The sequence below is a fragment of the Rissa tridactyla genome, chromosome 3, assembly GCF_028500815.1.
Source record: "Rissa tridactyla isolate bRisTri1 chromosome 3, bRisTri1.patW.cur.20221130, whole genome shotgun sequence".
NCBI classification, from domain to species: Eukaryota; Metazoa; Chordata; class Aves; order Charadriiformes; family Laridae; genus Rissa; species Rissa tridactyla.
In genome coordinates this window covers 123,194,544-123,217,039 of record NC_071468.1, presented here as the reverse complement: position 1 = coordinate 123,217,039, position 22,496 = coordinate 123,194,544, and the positions used below count along the sequence as shown (strand labels likewise).

The 22,496-nt window shown below is 52.5% G+C and overlaps 1 protein-coding gene across 2 annotated transcripts; it reads right to left on the bottom strand.

Annotated features, from left to right (window-relative positions):
• Positions 1–21,785, bottom strand: PAQR8 (progestin and adipoQ receptor family member 8). Of its 2 annotated transcripts, none has more exons than XM_054196633.1 (2): positions 21,664–21,785; positions 1–5,515 (listed from the first exon to the last, which is right to left on the bottom strand). In XM_054196633.1, exons 1-2 carry the CDS (start codon positions 21,748–21,750, stop codon positions 4,403–4,405), a joined length of 1,200 nt encoding a protein of 399 aa, XP_054052608.1. In that variant the 5' UTR covers positions 21,751–21,785; the 3' UTR covers positions 1–4,402. The 2 variants fall into 2 exon arrangements, with proteins under 2 accessions (XP_054052608.1, XP_054052609.1); XM_054196634.1 differs by lacking the exon at positions 21,664–21,785 and adding an exon at positions 16,107–16,192.
• Positions 21,786–22,496: the final 711 nt, after the last annotated feature.

Sequence of the window (22,496 nt, the reverse complement as noted above, 5' to 3'; positions counted from 1 at the left end):
TTTTCAACAATACAAAGTCAGCAGATGGGAGTTGGGAAGGGGAGAGTTAATATGTAACACTCATACCCTTCCCTGTTTCCCAGGGAAAAAAAAATACAAACTCTTTTGTACTTCTGTTTAGTAACAAACAGTGCTTAAAAATCATCTTGTCAGTAAAAGACGTAAATTGCAAGGCACATGAGGAACCCATCCTTGCCTTGTTAACACAAATCATTAGGCATAAATACAAGTTTAAGGCACCTCTCTCCATCCTCCCCTTCTGCTCCATACACCCAGAAAGTCCTGTCAGTGGGTATCGGCTGTTAAGAGCAACCATTGACCAGCAGGTTGCAAAGAGGCTGCCTCTGAGCCTCAGGTTCCTTCAGGATGAATCCCAAAAAGAAATAGCATAAGGCACATTGGGATGAATTCTCTGGAGTTGTCCTGTGCAGATCCAGGTTGCAAGATCTGCAAAAATACTATCTCAGGACCAGAGATTCCTAGGGGAGAGGGTTAGGACCTCAGTCCCTTCAGGATCTCGGATATGCTCAACCTTTGGTGGTCAGCTCTTCACCAGCCCTGCCACTGGTACACCCCTACCAAGCCGTGCCTCCTTAGAGGAACGCCGGGATGGAAGGAGGTGTGCTCCAAGCAGTGAGCCAAGGAGAAGGCCCTGAGAGGCTCTCAGACAAGCTGAGCATTTATCACAGCGGCACTTTTACTCTTTCCGGACCCAGCCCTGGTCTCCCCTAGATCAACAGTGGGGCTTTCAGGAGGGCACTGGCAGCCACTTTTCCAGTTCCTGGTCCAGTTGAGGTGCAGCAGACTGCACGGCATGTGGAGTCCGCCCAGTTAGGCAGCCAGGTGCATAAGGCACAAGGATGAAGTTTGGGGATGAGGGAAAGAAATAAGCTCGTTGGAGGAAGAAGAGGAGGATGGAGACGGGGATGAAGAAAGCTCCAGTGTTGGTGAGCCCCTTGTGACACAAGGGTGCATCCTCACAGCAGCAGTTATCTGTATTGAAATTCCCTGCTAAATCAACCCATCATAGTAACCAGGAGGTCAGCTCCAGGCCTGAGAGCAGGGCCACACGGGGACGTGAGTGGCTTTACCTGAGGGGCAACATGAGAATATGTAAAAACACCACCACTATCACACAACTGCTCTAGGAGAAGTTTCACTTCTGCCAGACCAGGGAGGAGAAGACGTATGACCAGAAATACCTCAGAAGAGCCATGTGGACACCTCCTCTCCCTGTCCCTGAACTAGATGGCCTTACTGTACTCATGCTCCTTTGACAAGGGCAGGACATGTCATCTATTTTCAAACCCTTGGAAAAGGAAACAGCTGGGTGATCCCTTTGGTGCCAGTGTAACTCTAGGTAGCAGCAGAGCAGGCTTTGCTATTAGCAGCAGTGCCCACTCCCTCTCAGTTTTATTCCAGAAAAGAGCCCTGGACCAGCCTGGTTTACTCCCCTTCCTGCACAGGAGCCCACTGATACCATCCAGCCAGATCCACGCTCTGTGCCTTATTCTGCTTTACCTAAAAGGCAAATTAGGCTGTGCGGAAAAGCACTGCTCCCACTGGAAGTCTTTCCCCAAACTGGGTGGAAGACCCACAAGCAAAGCCACGGAGATCATGGGGGGAGCCATCCATCAGTGGAGTTAAGCTACTTGAGCAACCAGCTGCTGTGCAAGAAGGAACTGCTGCTGGCCTCCTCTCCGGCCCTTCCCTGCAGGCAGCAGTGTTGTCCAAGCTGGCTGAAAATTAAAACCAGCAGAAAATTACTGACATTTTTTCAGTAGGCTTGGTTTTCCCCTGGTCCGTCGCCCGACACCGGCTCGCTCTGTGGCGAGATGAGCTTCTGTGCAAGGGAAGGGGAATGACGAGGTGTAAGTGGGACCATCCCCACTTGCCACTCCCCTGAGGCAAATTTGCTGTTAGGTCAGCATGGCTACACCGTCAGAACACACCGTAGGAAATGAAGTAATTAATTTCTAAGCTGGACTGGATGTAAACCAGGAGGCCTAGAGTGATGAGAAAGGGTGGACTAGATGACTTCCTGAAGGCATTCCAGTGATTTCTTCTCCTGTACTCAAAACTTACTTCCCTCCCCCTTTGTATTTAATATTTGTTAACAGGGTCATGAGTTTCAAATTTGTCTGCAAAACACAGGACACAGCAAAGCACCTATTATCAGAGATGCCGCTGTCTGGCCCACCTTGTTCCTCCAGCAGCATAGCACTGTCTCCTTCAGGCTAATCTTGACCCAACTAGGAGGCTCTGCAGAAGGAAAAGCCAGAGGCAAAGCCTTTCTGTATAATAAATCATGCGTGCGCACACACACACAAACACACACACATCTCAATAGTTAAAAAACAGATCAAGTACAGAAATCAGTGCTTGTCGTGACAAATCATATCCCCAACCCTAAACTCTGCCTGCTCAGACCCCGCAATCACAATTCATTTGCCTGCCCTTGGATTCAGTGAGACAAATCTGTGGCTGGAATAGATCCCATGACTTCCTTGCTTTCAGCAAAGATTTATACCTCCTAGGAATTTGCCAGATGTCAAGGCCTTTGAGGCTGTGGGTCTTGCATGGTGTATAGCTGGGAGGAGCCGTGCCAGGATTTACTGTGGAAAGCAAGCAGTGGGTCAAGCAGAAGGTATCTCGGCTGCATGGGACCGTATCTCTGCGTTGGCTCTGAGCATCCTCTCCTGCAAGTGGTGCCAACTTCAGTGCAACAGTGTGGCTCCATGTCTGATGTTCCCCCCAAGCAAACACAGAAGAGACTCATCTAGTGGGGGATGCAGTAAACCGACCTTTTCTATAGCTTGGACAGGACTGACCCATGAACATTAGGTGTCCCTGATCACTATCTTTGCTACTCCACACAAGAACCACCAAGTCTCAAGGACAAACCCATCCCAAGATTGCACAGGACCCTGATACTCTCACCCTGCTCTTGCCTTTTGCTGTTCTACCTTCATCTACTGCTGATAAAAACATGCCAGATTCACAACCCCATTGGTCAGAGAAAAGCAGCCCTGCAGCTTCAAGGTCAGCTTTCCTACGAGGCCCACCAAGGACTGCTTGGTGTCCTGGAAGCACCATTAAGAGGGGAATAAAGACTTTCATACTTTCATACCCTTTCACACCCTTTCACTTTCATACCCTTTTGGCCATGACCACAGTAGGCCATGGGAGGCCCAGAGCCTTTTCCGTATCAGACAGGTCACACCCAAGTTACTCTAACACTGCATGGACAATGTTGGAGGTCAGTCAGACTTCCTAGACAGATGACACAGAGCCAGTCCATGAAGACATGCATGAACCCATCACACAAGCAGCCAAAACAATACACCCAGCATCAAAAGCATGTCCCCTCCTGGGGCCAGGATGGCCTCAGGGGTGCTCAACCTCTGCCACTGCTACTGAGGAAGGCTCAAAACCATCTCCAACCTGACCCAGGCCCAGCTCCTCAAAGGCAACGGAGCACTTAAAATGGAAATGAAGAGCCTTCGAAGACCTGTCTTACAGGCTATCAAACAGCTATCAGCACTGCCACTACCTTAGGTCAGATTCAAACTTCTGTGAAAGACCCCAGTGACCCCAAAGACACTGACTCCTTGGTTTTGATGAGCAGCTCCACTGCAAATGGTGCAGTCAGACAGAAATAGAAGATGGAGCTGACCTAGCATCTCCACCTGTTCTGGACCCACACCAGTCACTGGCAGACAGAGGGCTCAGGTTCAGACCCAGTTCGCCCCAGAGGACCCTAGGTCAGGTCTAAGTCTCCAAACATGCTTTGCCAAAGGCACCTCAGCAACCTGCTGTTGAGATACTTGACAAGGGGACCGTAGAGAGAACCGGGCTTAGCCCAGGTGGAGCAGGAGAAGGATTATACCAGCCACTGTGTCACACATGTCCTTGCAGCTGAACCCTAGAAATGCAGACTTCTCCTGAAACCTTGCTACTGCCTTTGATAATAACACATTTCCCACTGACGGCAGAGATGGCAAAATCCAGAGAGGTCACCACATCCAGCTGTGGTCCTCATGGTGCGTTCTCCACTGCGTTGTGAGCCCTCGCAGACCCTTCTAGAGTCCCACAGCCCTCCCTGACATTCAGCAAGATATCACCCACAGGTTTACCAGAATGAACAAGAAACCTCTGCCTATTCCAGCATCCTTGGTTAAATGAATTGTTCTGGCTTAAAACACCCCATGTCCCCCCGGACGGCAAAAGGCACTCCCTGCTGTGAAAATGCATCCAGCATGAAGTCTCCAGCCCTCCACCCGAGTCCAGGGTCCCGGTTAGTCACAGTGTGTTAGGCAAGTAAGACAGTCTCTAATATGTTATGCCCTTTTTCTTGATTTCCACCACCCTGGTGATGTCATGCCTGCCACGTTCATGACTCTCAGCAGTCCTTTTTAGCCAGGCTGGCCTTGATCCTGCATCGCAGGATGTAAGCTGTGACGGCACTACAAGCCACCAGGCCAAAAAAAGAGATGCAAGAGAGATAAACAGAGAAAGGTCCATGTCTCTTCAGGAAAATCTCCTGCCTGTTCTTGTAATCCAAAAGAATGGCCTCCAGCTGTGATAGGGTGCAGATGGCCAGGAAGGTGTGGAAGATCTGATGGGCATGGCCAACGATATCGCAGGAGCCAGGGAAGTACTTCTCAGGGACTGGGCAGGAGAAGAAATAAGCACTGATAAGGAAAAACAGTATCTGGTACGTGTGGTACCAAGCTGCATCTTCCTCACAGCCCCCCAGATGACACACAACCACCCGGTGAGCGACAGGACTGATATCCAAGATGAAGGCCAGCCCGGCTGGGATCACCTGGCACATCTTCCTCATGATGGGGTAAGGCCGTCGGTACCGATATTTCGCATAGCAGCAGCCGGCACAAGACAACCAGCCACAGAAAGCAGCTGCCGGCAGAAAGAAAAGCCAGAACTTGTCGTACCAGGCTTGGTCAGAGCTATAGTAGAAATGAGCCAGGGCACTACCATACTGGTAGATGCCAACTCCAACGTAGTCCACGAAGTAGAAGGTGTAATGGTACAGCTCCGATTTGGACTGCAGTAGGTGAGCCAAGAGGCTGCAGGTCAGATAAGTGACAGAGGAGAGGACAAAGATGAGCAAAGGCAAGGACCACGCATCCACGGGTAACTGCTCAGCCTCCACAAACGTCTTGAATCTCAGCAGCACAGCCAGCGCTGCCAGGAGATGAGTCCACACATTGACCACCTCATTGTGCTTCTGGAAGAGGCTAAGGAAGTAGTACCGCCAGTCCTGGCCGGTGGGACGGTAGCCAGTGTGGATGTATGGCTCACGGAAGAGCTGCGGCACCTCGCACTCTTTGACCGTGCAAGGCATCTTGGGGAAGCCATCCTCCAGCAGCCTGGGAAGACGGCTGAGATGCTGCCCACTGAGGGACAGCGTGCTGATCCGCTCCAGGATGGCTGTCATCTTGTTGCGTACAATGGCCGTGAGCCCGGCTCTGGGGAATGTCGTCTTTGTGCCCTGCAAGGAGGGAGAAAGAAGAAATGTTAAAAGTGATACACCAGAGAGGAGAGCGTGCAGCCATATTCCTGGGTGGGATGAGCCATGGCACTATAGAGATGCTGGCCCTGCTTTTAGGGAAAAGGGGCTTTTCTTGACTCGGCAGACCCAAATTCAGCATGGAGAAATGGACACAGCCCTGTCCCTGCACTCCGATGGGCACTGCAATGTCACAAGCCTGCCCTTCTTCCCCACTTCCTCAGGCATTCAGCTTGGAGCATGTTCAGGAGCAGCCAGGAGCTGCCAATAAGGGGCTGCAAGAAGAAGTCAGATGTCAAGAAAGCACCTGATGATTTGCGGGGGGGATTTTTCACCCCTTTCCCCAGAACAAACTGCTCAGGGACAAAACTGAAGGGGTAATTACTCATCTAAGGGATAACCTGCCTTTCTGCACCTGAGTGAAGAGGGTCCCAACCAAACCATGGAGGTTGCGAATAAGCTCGGCTCCCCTGCCACACAACCTGCACGCGGGTAGCAGGTGAGTGGGGCAGAGGGAGGAGGGGAGAAGCCCACAGTTCCAAACCTGCAGCCTCCTTCACGTGTAAAAAGCAGCGGGACTGGGAGGTGACGGAGAAAGGAGAGGCTCCGCATAAGAGCTGGCCGCAGTTTGGGTATAGTATCGAAGCCTTGGGAGCATCCACGGAGCCGTGCTGAGGGGCTGCCGGATGAGATGTGCCTGGATGCTCAGAGCAGCCAAAGCCCAGCGCTGGGCACTTCTCTGCCTGCTCTGCTCTGCACCTTGGCAACCTCCGGAGTTGCTAAGCTCTGGCTGGAAAGATTCAGCTTCAGGGCACAGCAGGATCCTAACGTCTGGAGGCTCCCTCACAGCATCGCATTCACTCCCAATACCCTCTGTTTCCCCTTCTACCCTAGATATTTCTTTTCCCTGCTATGGCACAAAAAAAGAGGAGAGCTCATCGCACAGATGCCCGTGCTTGAATTGAATTTGATGCTGACGGAGCCCCACCAGACTCTGTAGGGCTGTGGTTACCCCCGTGCAGCCAACACATACATGTTTGCAGGACTGAAGCCTGCCTCCTGTGCTTATATGCACCCAACCAGAGCTGCAGTGGATGAAGCTGGCCAAAAATAAGTACATGCAAATGAGTATTTTGCCCAAGTGTGGCAAATGGCTTCTTTTTCTTCCGTTGCATCAGATACCAACTGCTGCCAGAGGTGAGACAAAGGAATAGTTTGCATGGGCACATGATGGGAGACCCATCTGGAGGTATAGGGGATGGGAAGGTGTTAAACACTGAGAGTGAAAGCAGAGACGGGACCTATCAAACAGTCCCAGGGTGAGAAAGCACAAAGAGCAAAGTCAGAGCAGACTCTGAACCAGGTTGCAAGTCCCACTTCCTCTCGCAACCCAAAGCCACTGATAACAGACAAAATATTTTTCACGTTGCTTCCGTATTTTAGCAGATGGCAGTTGTCATAACTAAAGGTGACATTTTCCAGCCAGTTCTCTCTCGCCCTGCGCTTTCCAGGCTTTCCCCCTTAGCACCTCTCAGGGCTGGGTTTTTTTTCCTTGTTTGCCACGGGGCAATCTGCCTGCTGAGTTAGATGGAGCTGCCTTAGCCACAAAAGGCGGAAGATGGTCTCTGCAAATGGTATTTTAGTTTTGCAGATGCATGAGACTGAAGATAGCACTCTTGCAGGGGAAGCTGACATTGCGCGCGTTCACAAAGACTTTGTTTCTCTCTCCTAAGGGTCTGCGGGGTCCAGATCTGTGATGGGGAAACGCAGTTCATTCAGCAGCTTGTGTATCTTTGGGGACACATGCCAAAATTTAGGAAGGCGAGGCAAATTTTGACGCTGGGGCACTCCTAGGAGGAGATGTTGTGAAAAAGGGGCAACAGCCAGTCTATTCTGGCTCCTTATAGCCAACGGAGAAAGAAAGGCTCATTCATCCAACTTACTCTAGACCTCAGCTTCAGGATAAGGCAAAGCCCAAGCAAAGAGACCATCCTCGGCCACGCAGCAATGTAATACTCACCCCCTGTTGCCCTATATCTCCTTTGGATGATCTGGCCAGAACTTGGTTGGAAGCTGCGCACGTTGGGGTGGGAAAGACAGGGAAGTTTCATGGACGTGTCTGTACTAAGACAGTGTTTGATTTCCTGATCTAGATGCACAGGCAAGAGCTCCCTGCCCAAGTCGAACTGCACCTCCTTCACTGCAATGCCAAGACATCTGCCGTCTCCAGCTGATGATCTCCAGGCCTTATGCACAGGTTTTGCCCTGTGCAGAGGTGTGAGTACAGACTCTGAAACGTTTTATGTGTCCTAAGCTCCTCCGCCCTGTCTGTTAACCTGTTAATGTGTTTTACACTTCTGCCGGCATTTGCTCCGATACAACCCAAGCAAGAGGGCTTAGACCCACGCTCACCATCTCCCAGCTTCCCCTTAACTAAATGTGGTCCAAGGATCTGGGCCCACTACAGGGGGCTCAGTGCTGAATCTTCATCCCAGTTCATTCCAGGAGGATGCTGGAAAACCCTCCAAAAAGGTTTTTAGACACTGATGGTGGAGATGGGGATCATGGTGGCAAGGTACAAGAAGAAAGGGCATGCTGCAGCTCCCCACCTCTTGGAGAACACAGGCTAATGCAGCGTGGATCCCAGGTCATCAGGAACCAAAAACCAGCTCAGATACAGCACAGACTGGGCAGGTGAACTGCACAGGAGCAGGGCTGGAGCACTCATCTCTCGCAGAGAGGCAGAAATACGCTGAAACCTGCCCATAAAGAGCAAAGGCAACCAAGAAGACACCCGGGAAGATGGCAGTCAAGCCTGGGCGTATGGATGCATGGCAATGCGAGGGGCACGTCGCCCCTTCCACCATCCGTGGCCTGCCTGCTTTGCATGCTGACAAGGACACGAGAGAGACAGGCAGCTTCTGTACCAGGCACAGCCTGGCTCCGGCTTGCACGGTGTGGGCTAGCGCCAGGATTCTGCCACTGTCTCGCATCCCGAGAGCTCCGTGTATAGAGCGAGCGTCGCCTTTGAGCAGAGTTAGGGAGAGGTTAGACACTGCAGGTCTCCCTGACACCAGCAGTCGGGAGAGATTCTTCCAGGCAGGCTTTCATAGCTGGAAAATGCCACTTTTTAACAAGCTGAGGGAGAGTCAGAGATTTTCAAAATAATAGTCCGAAATCACAAGGAACACATCTGATACTGGGATAAACAGTGCTAAATCAGGAACCTGGTAGAGCGCTTATTTTAAACCGAACTTGTGACATTAACGAGTTGAGAACAAGTTGGCAATTTCCAGCGATCATGTGATGGACAAAGCGACGAGCAATTAACGTTAGAAAAAGAGAAAGGGGAAGAAAAAAAAAACAAAAACAAAAAAACCCAACAACAAAAACCCAACCCAGAAACCCAAGGTCAGCACTGGCTGTTTCACTTTCACAGAGCCCCTATTCTTTTCCCTTCACGGGGGCGTAGGAGCAGCTGAAAGCCACATTCATCCGCAGGGTGTCTCGTTGAGATTCTGTCCTCACCCCCCGCCCCCCCCCCCCCCCCGCCTCCATCTCCGGGGGATTCAGTTATTTTGGCTGTTCCCAATTAACGGCAACCAAGTATCATTTGTTCGGGGAGGGAGCTGCAAGGCAAGAAGGAGGGGGTGGATGATGGCCAGGCTGTATCATGACAGCCACAATAAGAACCGCCGCACAGGAGGAGAACGATCCCGTTCCAATTTTTCCCTCTCCCTTTTGAAGCGAGTAATTGGAAACCCGAGCTTTTCCCAGCTCTTGTGCTTGTTTTGGTCACAGGCTGATGGAAGGGTTTGAATGAGAAAATTTCCTACAGGGTACGGCTGAGTTTCCCACCGGTCTGACCTCAGCGTTAACTGGCTGGGACTGAGACAGTACCAACGTGATATATTTGCTTCCAGAACAGTATTCAGGCATGGGAGGTTAACACAGGCTTCCAAAAAGGCAGTAATCCCTGGTAAACAAAGCAGAGAGGACCTGGGAACTCAGCCTGTGGGGAAGTCTTTAATAAATGCATTGCATTTAAAAAAAACCAAACAAGTGGTTGTGAATAGCATGGAAATAACAGCAGTGATCGTGCAGCAGTGGGCAACAGGCCAGTTTTGAGAGATGCAGGTGATTAATTCCTGAATGCCTTCTCTTCTGGGAGTGGAGCAAAACTCCCTGGAGAGACTCCAGGTCATTTTGAAGCCTGGGGTTTTATTCTGACCCCTTCCTACATGGGGTTAACTTTGGTGTCGCAGCTCCTACAAGCACCAGGATGGCAGAGAGCAGCTCAGCTCGCCTCTCCAGGGCTGGGAGAAGCTTCACCAAGGCTGCACCCAGCTGAGATGCGGTGGATAAGCCCCATCCCAAAGCCTGCTGCCTGCAGGCTGGTTCTACTTGAGCACAAGTGGTGTTTTGGAAAGGCTCCACCGGGGATGAGGAACTAAGAGACCAGGGACCGGCTCGTCGCAGCAATTCCTGCGGACTCTTGCTTCCTTCTCCTGCTGCACCTCAACCTGCCAGCATTAACCTTCCTCCTGACTGCGACAGACTCACACGGCGCTCAGATCCCCTCTGCAGGGAGTTACTGGGATTTAGGAGGGTGTCACAGAGGCCAGAAACTGGAAGAGGTGGCATTTGGTGGTTTGTGCCAGGGATGAGCCCTGCCTGAGCAGGCAGCAGGGTATGAAGGACGGATTTACACTCCAGCATCGGAGAAGTGGAAATCCCCACAACCAGAGAGGGGCCAGATGCTCAGGACTTGTGTAAGTTGGGCTTCCACCTCCCCATCGATTAAATGGGGATACCAGTCCTCATCTGCATAATGAGAACTAGATATGGGGCTCTTAATGCACTGCTGTAATGCACCAGGCAGCGCTGGGACTACTTAACAGCACATTACACAGAATATTTTATTTCTCTTGACTAAATTACATACCCAGTCACATCTACATCAGCCCAATGGGTGTATTACAAGCGCTCATCCAACAGGGACTCTGCATGGATTAGGATGCTCTGGAAGGTAAAAGGTGATGTGATGTGATTTACTGGCGACCTGGAAGAACACGCTTGAAAATAACCTTACGTTCTAAGAAAAAGGGTCAAAGCCACCTTGTAGAAAATTTCAAATAAAATAATATGGCTCAAATTCTACCTTTCTATATACACATATACACACACACAGAGCGTGTAGCTGAAGCTGGGTTTGTCCAAGCATGTATTAATCAGGAAACCAACGTCCCGTGATGCTGGGAGATGAGCCATTAAAGCCGGCGGGAGGTGGCAGGATCCCCCACGGAAGCCATGGCAGTGTCAGCTCCCCTGCAATTTCTGGCCTGGAAGCAATGCCGGGCCGGCAGCCAGCTCAGCCGTGCTGAGCAGCAAGTGCCTCTTGACATGGGTTCGGCGTTGCCTGCGCGTTGGGATGGGTCCAGGGGATGAGAGCAGCGGAGACGGAGCGATGAACGCTGTGCTCGGAGGGGACAGAGCAAAACAAAGCTGCTGGCAACTACCTCATCCCTGCAGCAAAGCCAAGGGGGGTCAACAGCATCCCACCAAGAAGGAGGAGCCCCCAAGGTCCTGCAGTTGTTTGGGGGAGCGAAGCATAGAATCATAGACTCGTCTAGGTTGGAAGGGACCTTTCAGATCATCGAGTCCAACCATCAGCCTAACACTGACAAAAGCACCACTAAACCATGTCCCTCAGCACCACGTCTACCCAGCTTTTAAATACCTCCAGGGATGGTGATTCCACCACCTTCCTGAGCAGCCTGTTCCAATGCTTGACAACCCTTTCAGTGAAGAAATTTTTCCTAATATCCATCCTAGACCTTCCCTTGGCACAACTTGAGGTCATTTCCTCTTGTCCTATCACTTAGTACTTGGGAGAAGAGACTGACACCCACCTGTCTACCCCCTCCTTTCAGTGAGCTGTAGAGAGCGAGAAGGTCTCCCCTCAGCCTCCTCTTCTCCAGGCTGAACACCCCCAGCTCCCTCAGACGCTCCTCACAAGACTTGTGCTCCAGACCCCTCACCAGCTCCGTTGCCCTTCTCTGGACACGCTCCATCACCTCAGTGTCTTTCTTGTGGTGAGGGGCCCAAAACTGGACACAGTATTGGAGGTGGGCCCTCACCAGTCCTGAGTACAGGGGGATGATCACTGCCCCAGTCCTGCTGGCCACACCATTCCTGATACAAGCCAGAATGCTGTTGGCCTTCTTGGCCACCTGGGCACACTGCTGGCTCATATTCAGCCAACTGTTGACCAGCACCCCCAGGTCCTTTTCTGCCGGGCAGCTCTCCAGCCACTCTGCCCCAAGCTTGTAATGGTGCATGGGGTTGTTATGACCCAATGCAGGACCCGGCACTTGACCCTGTTGAACCTCATACCGTTGGCCTTGACCCATCAATTGAGCCTGTCCAGATCCCTCTGTAGAGCTTTCTATCCTCAAGCAGACCAACACTCCCACCCAATTTGGTGTCGTCACAGCAGGGCAGTGGAAATCCAAAGTTAGGAAACCAAAGACTTGACAAGGCTTCTGGCTTTACAGCGAGAATCCAAACCTTGAGCTAGACATCACCAAGCCCTTGTTTCTGAGGCCAGCTGGGCTGGCATGGATGCTCCCATGCTGCAACACCCGTGAAATGGGTGGCCAGATGCAAACTGTCTGCTGGGAAGAACTTCTGGACTGTGCTAACGCCCAAACCATGCTGGGGAATGGTGTGGGTCACCACGGCACATTTCTGTTTTGCCGCAATAAACACAGCTGCAGTTTCTTCATGCCTAACCAGGGTTACAACCTGGCGAGGCTACTGATACACAGCCACTACACTCAATGTGTGAAAAAGGAAACCATCTGCAGCACCAGCTGCAAAAATGGTAATATTCGTTATTTCTACCCATAGACCCTGGGTGAGAATTATCTCCTCTGGCAAATCTATCCCTCCCCTATCAAAAATTGCTCAGACAGAATCACAGAATCATAGAATCGCCTAGGTTGGAAGGGACCTTTCAGATCATCTAGTCCAACCATCAACCCAACTCTGACAAAAACCGTCACTAAACTATATCTCTAAGCACCATCTCTACCCGTCTTTTAAATCCCTCCAGGGATGGTGCCTCAACCACTTCCCTGGGCAGCCTGTTCCAATGCTTGATAACCCTTTCAGTGTAAAATTTTTTCCTAATATCCCATCTAAACCTCCCCCGGTGCAACTTGAGGCCGTTTCCTCTTGTCCCATCGCCTGTTCCTCAGGAGAAGAGACCGACCCCCCCCCCGACTACCCCCTCCTTTCAGGGAGCTGTAGAGAGCGAGAAGGTCTCCCCTCAGCCTCCTCTTCTCCAGGCTGAACACCCCCAGGTCCCCCAGATCACGGCAATATTCCGCAGCTTTTCCTCCTGATCTCACAAAACCTTTGCTGTTTGCACTTTCCAGAGCAGCTCACCACTTCCTTTTCCCACACACAACTAACCCAGCCCCCAATGCTCTGGGGCTCGATTTCAGATGGGTGCGAGATCCCTGGGTGGGACCGAGTAATCAAAGACAAGGGCATGGTCCCGATCAGTGACCTGCGACCATCGGGTGGTTGAAGTGTTAGCGCACTCCCAGGCACAGTTTCGCTCCAGCCGCCCACACCGGTCCCTGCCTTCTGCATTCAGTCGTGCCGGGACCACCGCTGGAGTGGGACGACTGACCCACTTCATATGCCAACGCTGGAATTGTGCCTGGGTTTTTTTTTCCCCCCATTGACTGAAAAAGAACCCTGGATTATTTTTTTTTCAGCTGCATCCTGCTTTCACCTTAAAAATTTCCTCCTGCAAGGTCTGTGGGATACGGTACCCGTCCCTTCAACCACCAAGTCTCTGCATGCACACCCTGCGAGCAAGAGGTCACTGCCGTGAGCCTTTCCTAAAGCCACCAGACCAGCATCCACCCATGGGACAAATCTTTCAGCACAGATCTGCTGGAGACGGGAACTCCTGCTAGCGCAGGGAGACCGCAACGAGCCAGCAAATCTCTCCCTGCTCAGATCTATCCGCTGATGGGACAACCCAGGAGCGGTCTGCCTGCAGGCAGAGCCACCAAACCAAACTGGCCGTGCGCTCTTTGGGGATCCGAACCGTTGCCAAAAGGTGTCCCAGAGCCTACAAGCTGAGACTGCTTAGCTTTGCAGTCCTCCACAAAAGCCTGTTGCACAAAAACATCTTTTTTTTTTTTTTTTTTTTTTTTTAAGGTTGCAGATTTTAGAGCTTCGGTCATTAGAAAAAAATGTATATAAATCATGCACACCACTGCCGCTGCTGCGGGCAGAGAGCAGGCTGCCGGGGAGAGACTGCAGCTCTGTGCCAACCCCCCGGAGCTGCGAGCTCTTCTCTTCCCTGCACTAAAAGTCTGTCCCCATCCGGGACCTCCTCCTATTTAATCCCGTGGCCTCTCCCAGCAAGCTTCGAGGTTTGCAATGACAGCAGTGCTGCCCTTCTGGGGGGCTACAAAGCTCCCAGCAAGGACCAGATGGCAGATTCCCTCCCAAACAAGGGCTGTGGGTTGTGCTGCATCCACATGAATACATCTCTACTCGGTCCCGAGGATCCACTGGGGAATAAAAAAGCAACCGGGACCAAGCTTACACTTGGTCGCTCTTGAAGGATGGAGGACACAAGGTATGGCGAGCTGCAGACCAAACGCGCAGCCTCCAGGAGCCTTCTGGGAATTTGTTCCTCTGGAGGAATTTCTTGAGCATAAATGGATACTGCAATGGAAAGACCGCTCGCCTGACCCCGACAGCAGGGGTTATCACGTACACCGGCAGCTAAAAATTAAGCTGGTGCATGACTCAAGAAGCGCAAGTAGCGGCAAGTGCCATCACGTGACCCGATGATGGCAGCTCCCTCCCTGAGTCCGGAGGGACACGACCCTCTTCTCGCCCGTAGGCTCTGGCCACGGCTTCAGCGTCAATAAATAACAGCAATGATGCCCAGAAAACAGAAAATGCCGCAGCGAGCGGGGCTGTTAACCCACACCTTCACCGGCAGAGCGGGAGGAAGTGTGTAACGGCTTGTGGTTTGGCCCGAAGAGCCCTATGGAGGGTTTCTAGGAATTGTTTGCAACACGTATCACCCCCCCAACACACACACCCCAACATGAAGGCAGGAACACGGTCTGACGGTATAATTCAGGGCTGCTCACCCCTCCCTGCCCTGGCAGAGAGCAAAAACAGGCTTTAGACCCGCTGGATTTCACTCCTGCCTACGGGCTTCATCTTTTTTCATCACCTTTTCATGATTTCACTCTTTTTCAACGACCGTTGCTGGGGTGGCATCACACACATCCTCCTCCTGACCCCGTGGTTGGCAATTCCCCCCACCCCACCCCAGCTCATGGCACCTAAAGCATGCTGGGGCATTTCCCGATGATCCCGCAGCATCTGATGACAACCACGCATCTCCATCCCGCAGCGCAGTAAAAAGCCACGTGCTCCAGCCAAAGCAGCCTGGCGATGAAGGGCTGGAGCTACCCAGTTATTAAACGAGCAGCGGATGCGGGACTAGTGGTCCTGCGTACCCAGCGCCGGTTGATCCGCAGCATTTCCCGCCCTGGCACAGCGACCGGGAGGTTCCGTACTCAACCCTGCTCGTGCCAGGGATGAGTCGGTTTGACACTAAGCAAACAACTTCCATGTTTGCCCAAACTTATTTATATTTTTTTTTTTCTCAATGAAAACCAGAATGGTTCAAGACTGTCCGCAATTTTTTTACCCCCCCCAAAAAAGTGAAATGCTCATGGTGTTTTCAGGAAAAATCCAGATGGGAAATTAGGGGAATATGACCAACAATCCCCAAAGCGTCCTGGAGAAGACAAGCAGGGAAAAACCTTTAATTGACCCTTCCGAGACATGTGCTGGGGTGCGTCAAGCCAAGCGGGCAGGTACCAGCTCGGAAGCAAACGGCAGGAGCTGGTTCTTCACCCAGCCCAGGGCTAAACTACGCCATGGCTCCTCGCCACGGCCTCCACAACAGCCCAAGGGTCAAAGTCAGGCAAGGAAAAGCCACCCGCAGCTATTACAAACAAACACGGAGGACAACCACTGCCCACCTCTCTCCTCCATGAAGCCCTTGAGATACGGGTCAGGGGGGAATTTTATGGCAAAAATGAGTTTCTCCTCCCGCTCTTTCCCCAGCGCCCACCCCGCTGCAGGACCCACCCCACCTCGACGGACTCCGGTTGTTCTCGGCGGGGGTGAAGATCACGCATCCCTCCCCGCCCCAGCATTTCGAGGTCCAATGCGTGTTTTACCCCCGCGGGGGACCCACCCTGGGGGTGGCCGCGGGGGTGTTCGCTTTGCCCCTGCGTGACCCGGCTCCCCGCGGGGAAGGGATGCTCCTCGCCGCCGCGGGGATGCGGCGCGGTGCGGTACCCGGGCGGGGACGCCGGAGCTGGCTCCCCGGGGGATAGAAAGAGCCGTGCCGCATCCCCCACGGCGGGGCGTCTCCCCCCGCCACCACCCCCGGAGGGCTGGGAGAGGAGCTGCCCGCGGGGAGGGGACCGGCGGCTGCGCCCGCACTCACCGCTCGCCCGCGATCGCCCCGCAGCCGCCGACTCCCGCGGCCGCCGCCTCCGGCAGCGCCGCCGCCAACCGGCGCCTCCGCGCATGCGCGGCCCGCCCCGGGGTGGCCCCGGCCGAGCCCAGGCGGTCGGAGCTGGAGAGTCGTTAAGTCAGCGTGGTTTGGGTAGCAAGGGACGTTTAAAGGCCACCTAGTCCAACCCCCCTGGCATGGACAGGGACATCTTCCACCAGATCAGGTTGCTCAGAGCCCCGTCCGACCTGACCTTGGATGCTTCCAGGGTTCCATCCACCACCTCTCTGGGCAACCGGACCCAGTGTCTTGCCACCCTCAGTGTAAACAATTTCTTCTTTATATCTAGTGGTGGCTCAAAGCTGGTTGTCCAGGACCCTGTCCAGGTGGGTTATGAAGATCTCCAAGGATGGAGATCACATGGATGGAGCTCTCTCCCAAGGATGGAGATCCTCACAGTGCCAAGACAGGGCCAGAGGCCATGGGCACATGCTGAAACACAGGACGTCCCTCTGAACATTGGGAAGCACTTTTTTACTGTGAGGGTGACCGAGCACTGGCACAGGTTGCTCAGGGAGGTGGTGGATTATCCATCCTTGGTGATCTTCAAAACCCACAGAATCAGACTGACAGAATTACAGAATCATAGAATAGTTTGGGTTGGAAGGGATGTTTAAAGGCCATCTAATACAAACCCTGTGCCATGAATGGGGACATATTCAACTAGATCAGTTTTCTCAGAGCCCCATCCAACCTGACCTGGAATGATTCCAGGGATGGGATGTCTACCACCTCTCAGGGCAACCTGGGCCAGGATCTCACCACCCTCAGTGTAAACAATTTCTTCTTTATATCTAGTGGTGGCTCAGAGCTGGTTGTCCGGGATCACGTCCAGGTGGGTTTTGAAGGTCTCCAAGGATAGAGATCACATGGATGGAGATTCACAGATGGAGACCTCTCTCAAGGATGGAGATCCTCACAGCAAAGACAGGACCAGAGGCCACAGGCACACACTGAAACACAGGAGCCTCCTCCGAACATCAGGAAAAACTTTTTTACTGTGAGGGCGACTGAGCACTGGCACAGGTTGCTCAGGGAGGTGGTGGTCTCCATCCTTGGTGATCTTCAAAAGCCATCTGGACATGGTTCTGGGCAACCAGGCTCTAGGTGGCCCTGCTTGAGCAGGGATTTGGACCAGATGACCTCTAGAAGTCCCTTCCCACCCCAACCATCTTGTGATTCTGAGCTGAAGACCTGCAGAACGCAGCAGAGAGGCCAGGGAGGGCTCTATGCAGCCATGGGTGGTCATTGCCACAGCTCATGGTTTCCAGCTGTGACTGTTAGGTGTCAAACAAAAAAATTCCTAGTCCTGAGAGCTGTTTTTATGCTGGCCCTGAGCTGCCCTTGGTGAAGGTAAAAATGAGGGAAATGGGAGGAAAAATAAAAGTTCTGCTGCCAACTGCCCGTTTTCTGGGCTCCTAGTTGGGACAAACCCCCTGATTTTGCTGCCCTGGACGTGCAAGCATGGCGGAGAGGATGACTTTTCCCCAGGATTTGCAGCCTCAAGAGAGTATGGCCTTGAGCCAACCACCGGGGCAGTGAGGTTTACGCCATAAAAACAGCACCAAAGAGTTTGGGCGCCAGAAATGAGGGATTTGCACCCAAATGGCCTTTCAGGAGCGGTCTCTGGGCCCTTGAACTATGCCTGGGGAATGACTGGGACCAAACTGTGCCAAAACCACAGTGATCAGTTTAGTCACCATGATCCCAGGAATGGATTAATTTATGAATATGGAGGACCTCTTTCCCCTGTTCTGTCTCCATGTCAGCTTGTTTATTTGGGTTTTGCTTCTCCAGCCTGTCAGGACTGTTGTTTTTCGATGGGTTTACGAGGGAAACAGAAGGACCGCTGGTTCTGCAGGGAGAGGATCGCAGGAGAGGAAGCCCAGAATCGGGACTTTCCAACTCCGATAAGACCACTCCAGCCTGGGTGAAGCTTTGGCACATCCCGGCACGCATCTGCCAGCACACAGGAGAGCCAGTGCTCCCAAAGTGAGGAGGGGAAACCTCCAGGATGAAGAAGGTGGGCAGGGGACCTCCATTTTCCCCTCTCCTCTTGCTCAGGGATGGGATGGGATACGACTGGCAGATCCCAACCCCATCAGTGACATCTTGCACTCATTTTCCACCCCTCTAAGACATCTCCCCCTGTAACACCCATAATACAGCTCTATCCTGCTCCATTCCTTAAATTGGGAGGTGATTCTTCTCCTCTACTCCGCTCTGGTGAGATCCCACCTGGAGTACTGTCTTCAGCTCTGGGGTCCCCAACATCAGAAGGACATGGAGCTGTTGGAGCAGGTCCAGAGGAGGCCACAGAAGTGATCCGAGGGCTGGAGCCACTCTGCTGTGCGGACAGGCTGAGAGAGTTATGGGGGTTCAGCCTGGAGAAGAGAAGGCTCTGGGGAGACCTGAGAGCCCCTGCCAGTCCCTAAAGGGGCTCCAGGAAAGCTGGGGAGGGACTCTGGAGCAGGGAAGGGAGCCACAGGATGAGAGGGAATGGTTTTCAACTGAAAGAAGGGAGATTTAGATTAGATATTAGGAGGAAATTCCTTGGTGTGAGGGTGGTGAGCCCCCGGCCCAGGTTGCCCAGAGAAGCTGTGGGTGCCCCATCCCTGGAGGGGTTCAAGGCCAGGTTGGACGGGGCTTGGAGCAACCTGGTCTGGTGGGAGGTGTCCCTGCCCAGGGCAGGGGGTTGGAACTAGGTGATCTTCAAGGTCTCTTCCAACTCTAACCATTCTATGATTCTATGGTTCTAGGGATGCTCTGTGGCTGGGAGATGGAGGTCATGGCATGGCTTTTCCTTTTCCATGTGTCTTTCCATCATGGCTCACGTGGGAGAAGTGGAAACACTCAGCTGAGTGCTGGTAATGGCCACGTCAAGGCTGAAGACAAGGTGGGAAGAAAAATACAACCCCAACAGAAGGGGATGGTGGGGTGGGACATCCCTGCTGCAACGTGTACAAAGCAATGCTGCTGGGTGGCCTGCCCTTCTTTTCTGCTGCGATTAAAGGTTTTTCTCCCATTTACGTTCATGGAATGCCTTGGGGCAGACTTGAGAAAGGCAAAGGGCAGCTCCGTGTGGGGATAACTGCTCTCCTGGGTGGGTGCTGACAGCTTGTTTTGCACACCAAGCTTGGTGGAGGCTGCCCAGCAAGACCTTTTTGATCGCTGGTTCCGTGACCTGCTCTTAGGTGACTGGTACCTGCCAGTGCCTGCCAGCACCAACTACCTGCCCTGTAGTTCATCTCAGCCTTATCCTACTGCGCTGTACTCCTTGTCACTCCCTATCTTTGACATTTTACACCCTGAAATGAATCACCCAGTTCCTTTCAAGGCATAGCCCAGGCGTGGTTGTGTTTGCCCAGGAAGGTTGCTCACAGCAGGCAGTTAAGACCTGTACCAGGGTTGTACAAGGCTGGGCTCTCCCTGCCCTTCACAGTCATCTGATACGATCCAAGCAGGCTTTGCACCCTCAACCAGCCCCTGCACACCTTCGTCTCCACCCAAATATACCTGCACCCGCCCTGTCATACAACACAAACCCTGTTCTTGCAGGCTGCAAACTGGTTGTCCCATTATGGGGCTTTGAGCAACCTGGTCTGGTGGGAGGTGTCCCTGCCCATGGCAGGGGATTTGGAACTAGATGATCTTTAAGGTCCCTTCGCACCTAAACCATTCTGTGATTCTAGTTTGGGTGCTTTGAATTATCACCCAAAAAGAGAGGCTTGTTTTGGGGATCGGGATCTTCTTCAAGATGCATCCAAAGCCACAACGTCCAGGCTGGGCTGCTTAGCAGCAGCTTTGCACCAAAGACAACTGAGATATCCAAAACACCGAATGGGATACAGAAATCAGGACAAGTCACCTTTTCCCTGTATTTGCCTCTAATAAGGAATATTGGCCTGTTGCTATCATAACCAGATAAAAGAGAATCTTTCTGCCCTATGCATCACTGTCTATTGAAATCCTTTCCACTGGAGAAGAATTGATGCTCGTGTTTTGGCAGGTTTTAGAAAAGATCGTGCAGATGCATAATATTGAGGACGGCAAAAAAAAAAATAATGGTAGTTTTGGAGAGGATGTAAACCTCCTTGCTTCAAGACAAAATCTTCAGCTAACAAGGCTCAGGAGGGAAATTTCTTTGTGATCCACAGCTCTTCTATGGGGGTTTCTTTTATCTTCCTCTGTAATAACCCACACCAGCAGGTCTCAGGGTGATGGGCTACATGAATTCCTTGCAGTTCTTTTGAATCCTGCTTACATGCTTTCTTTAATAATTCAGAAAAAAAACAGCCCTAAGATCCCTCGCTTACCAAGTGTGGCCCCTGCAATCAGAGAGACGCACTTAAAATCATAGAATCATAGAACGGTTTGGGTTGGAAAAGACCTTAAAGATCATCTAGTTCCACCCCCCTGCCCTGGGCAGGGACACCTCCCACCAGCCCAGGTTGCTCCAAGCCCCGTCCAACCTGGCCTTGAACCCCTCCAGGGATGGGGCAGCCACAGCTTCTCTGGGCAACCCGGGCCAGGGGCTCACCACCCTCACAGCAAAGAACTTCCTCCTAATACCTCATCTAAATCTCCCCTCTTCCACTTTAAATCTGTTCCCCCTCATCCTACTGGAAGCAGCCTTCCAGTACCTGAAGGGGGCCTACAGGAAAGCTGGGGAGGGGCTGTTTGCAAGGGCAGGTAGCAACAGGACGAGGGGCAATGGTTTAAACTAGAGCAGGGCAGGTTTAGGTTAGACATTAGGAAGAAGTTCTTTACACTGAGGGTGGTGAGACACTGGCCCAGGTTGCCCAGAGAGGTGGTGGAGGCCCCATCCCTGGAGACATTCAAGGCCAGGCTGGATGAGGCTCTGAGCAACCTGATCTAGTTGAAGATGTCCCTGCTCACTGCCGGGGGGTTGGACTAGATGGCCTTTAGAGGTCCCTTCCAACCCAACACATTCTATGATCCCATGGCTCCCCTCCCTGCTCCAGAGTCCCTGCCCAGCTTTCCTGGAGCCCCTTTAGGGACTGGCAGGGGCTGGAAGGTCTCCGCGGAGCCTTCTCTTCTCCAGGCTGAACCCCCCCAGCTCTCTCAGCCTGTCCTCCCAGCAGAGGGGCTCCAGCCCTCCCAGCATCTCCGGGGCCTCCTCTGGCCCCGCTCCAACAGCTCCGTGTCTCTCCTGTGCCGAGGCCCCAGCGCTGGAGGCAGCACTGCAGGGGGGTCTCCCCCGAGCGCAGCAGAGGGGCAGAATCCCCCCCTCGCCCTGCTGCCCACGCTGCTGGGGATGCATCACCCAACCCAAAACAAGGGTCAGGGCCAGAACTGGGGCTCCTGTTCTCGCTGCCGTGTTAATTTTTCCACCCTCGGCTGCTCCCCCCATGTTGCACAAGGGGCATGTGGCAATTTGGGGTAAGGACTTTCCTGCCTCTTTGTGGTTTCCAGGGAGCAGGGAGCCCATCGTGACAGTCAGATGATGATTGCTAACATGGCTTACACGAATTGCTGCAGCTTCACCTCTTCCAAAGCTGGACATCGCTCGCTGAAGTGACCAGTGAATCCTGCCCCGTGGCTGAAAGCACATCCTAGAGATCCTGGTGCAGAGACGATGATGCTTTGCATACAGATGGGTGATTTCCAGGCTTGGGGGTGGAGAAAATGAATGGAAAAGGCAAAAAGAAAAAAAAAAAAAAGAAACCAGCTGTCACTGTCTTTAGTAACGGCCAGGACTCATGAGAGCGGATCAGCAGACCGAAATAGCAACACCCAACCTCGGGCGATCTATATCTGGGTCTTTCGGACTTCCCTGGAAATGTGGTCAGGTTGCCAACATTACACAGACACGCTCCCGGCCGCGCTCCCTGCGGCTTTGTTGATTCAGCCACTCCTCTGGTTTCGTTTGCCGGGCAAATTGATTTTTTCATTGTGCCCGGAGGCATGGCCCGCATGGGTTCGTTTTGTTGTTTGGTTCTTCTTATTAATTGCTGTGTGTTCTGCTCGGTAGGAGAAGAGAATGAATCACCCACCAGATCTGGTGCATCAGAAGCAGGACCGCAACAAGATTTTATGCTCCCATCGTCGTGCTAAGACCATACCGGTGGCGTATGGGAGGAAAAACAGCCCCAAATACACCAGGCTCCTGCTGTGGGAAGGAAGAAGGTGGCTACCATCCATCCCAACATGCTGAAGGTCAGAGCCTTAACTTCTTACCCACTTTACTGTGCTCTCCTGGTGGGATACTGGCAGCTCCCCATGCATTTAAGTAAAGAAATTCCATTAATATTGACCGATAGTTGTTTTTCATGTTTTTCTTCCCCGGGACTAGGTAAA

What these genes read in the sequence shown, in the direction of transcription:
- PAQR8 (XM_054196633.1), bottom strand. Translation starts at nt 21,750, where the DNA reads ATGTGCTTTCAGCCACGGGGCAGGATTCACTGGTCACTTCAGCGAGCG. An exon ending in GTGAAGCTGCAGCAATTCGT is followed by an intron (nt 5,516 to 21,663) that starts GTAAGCCATGTT and finishes CCCTCCTTGCAG; the next exon opens with GGCACAAAGACGACATTCCC.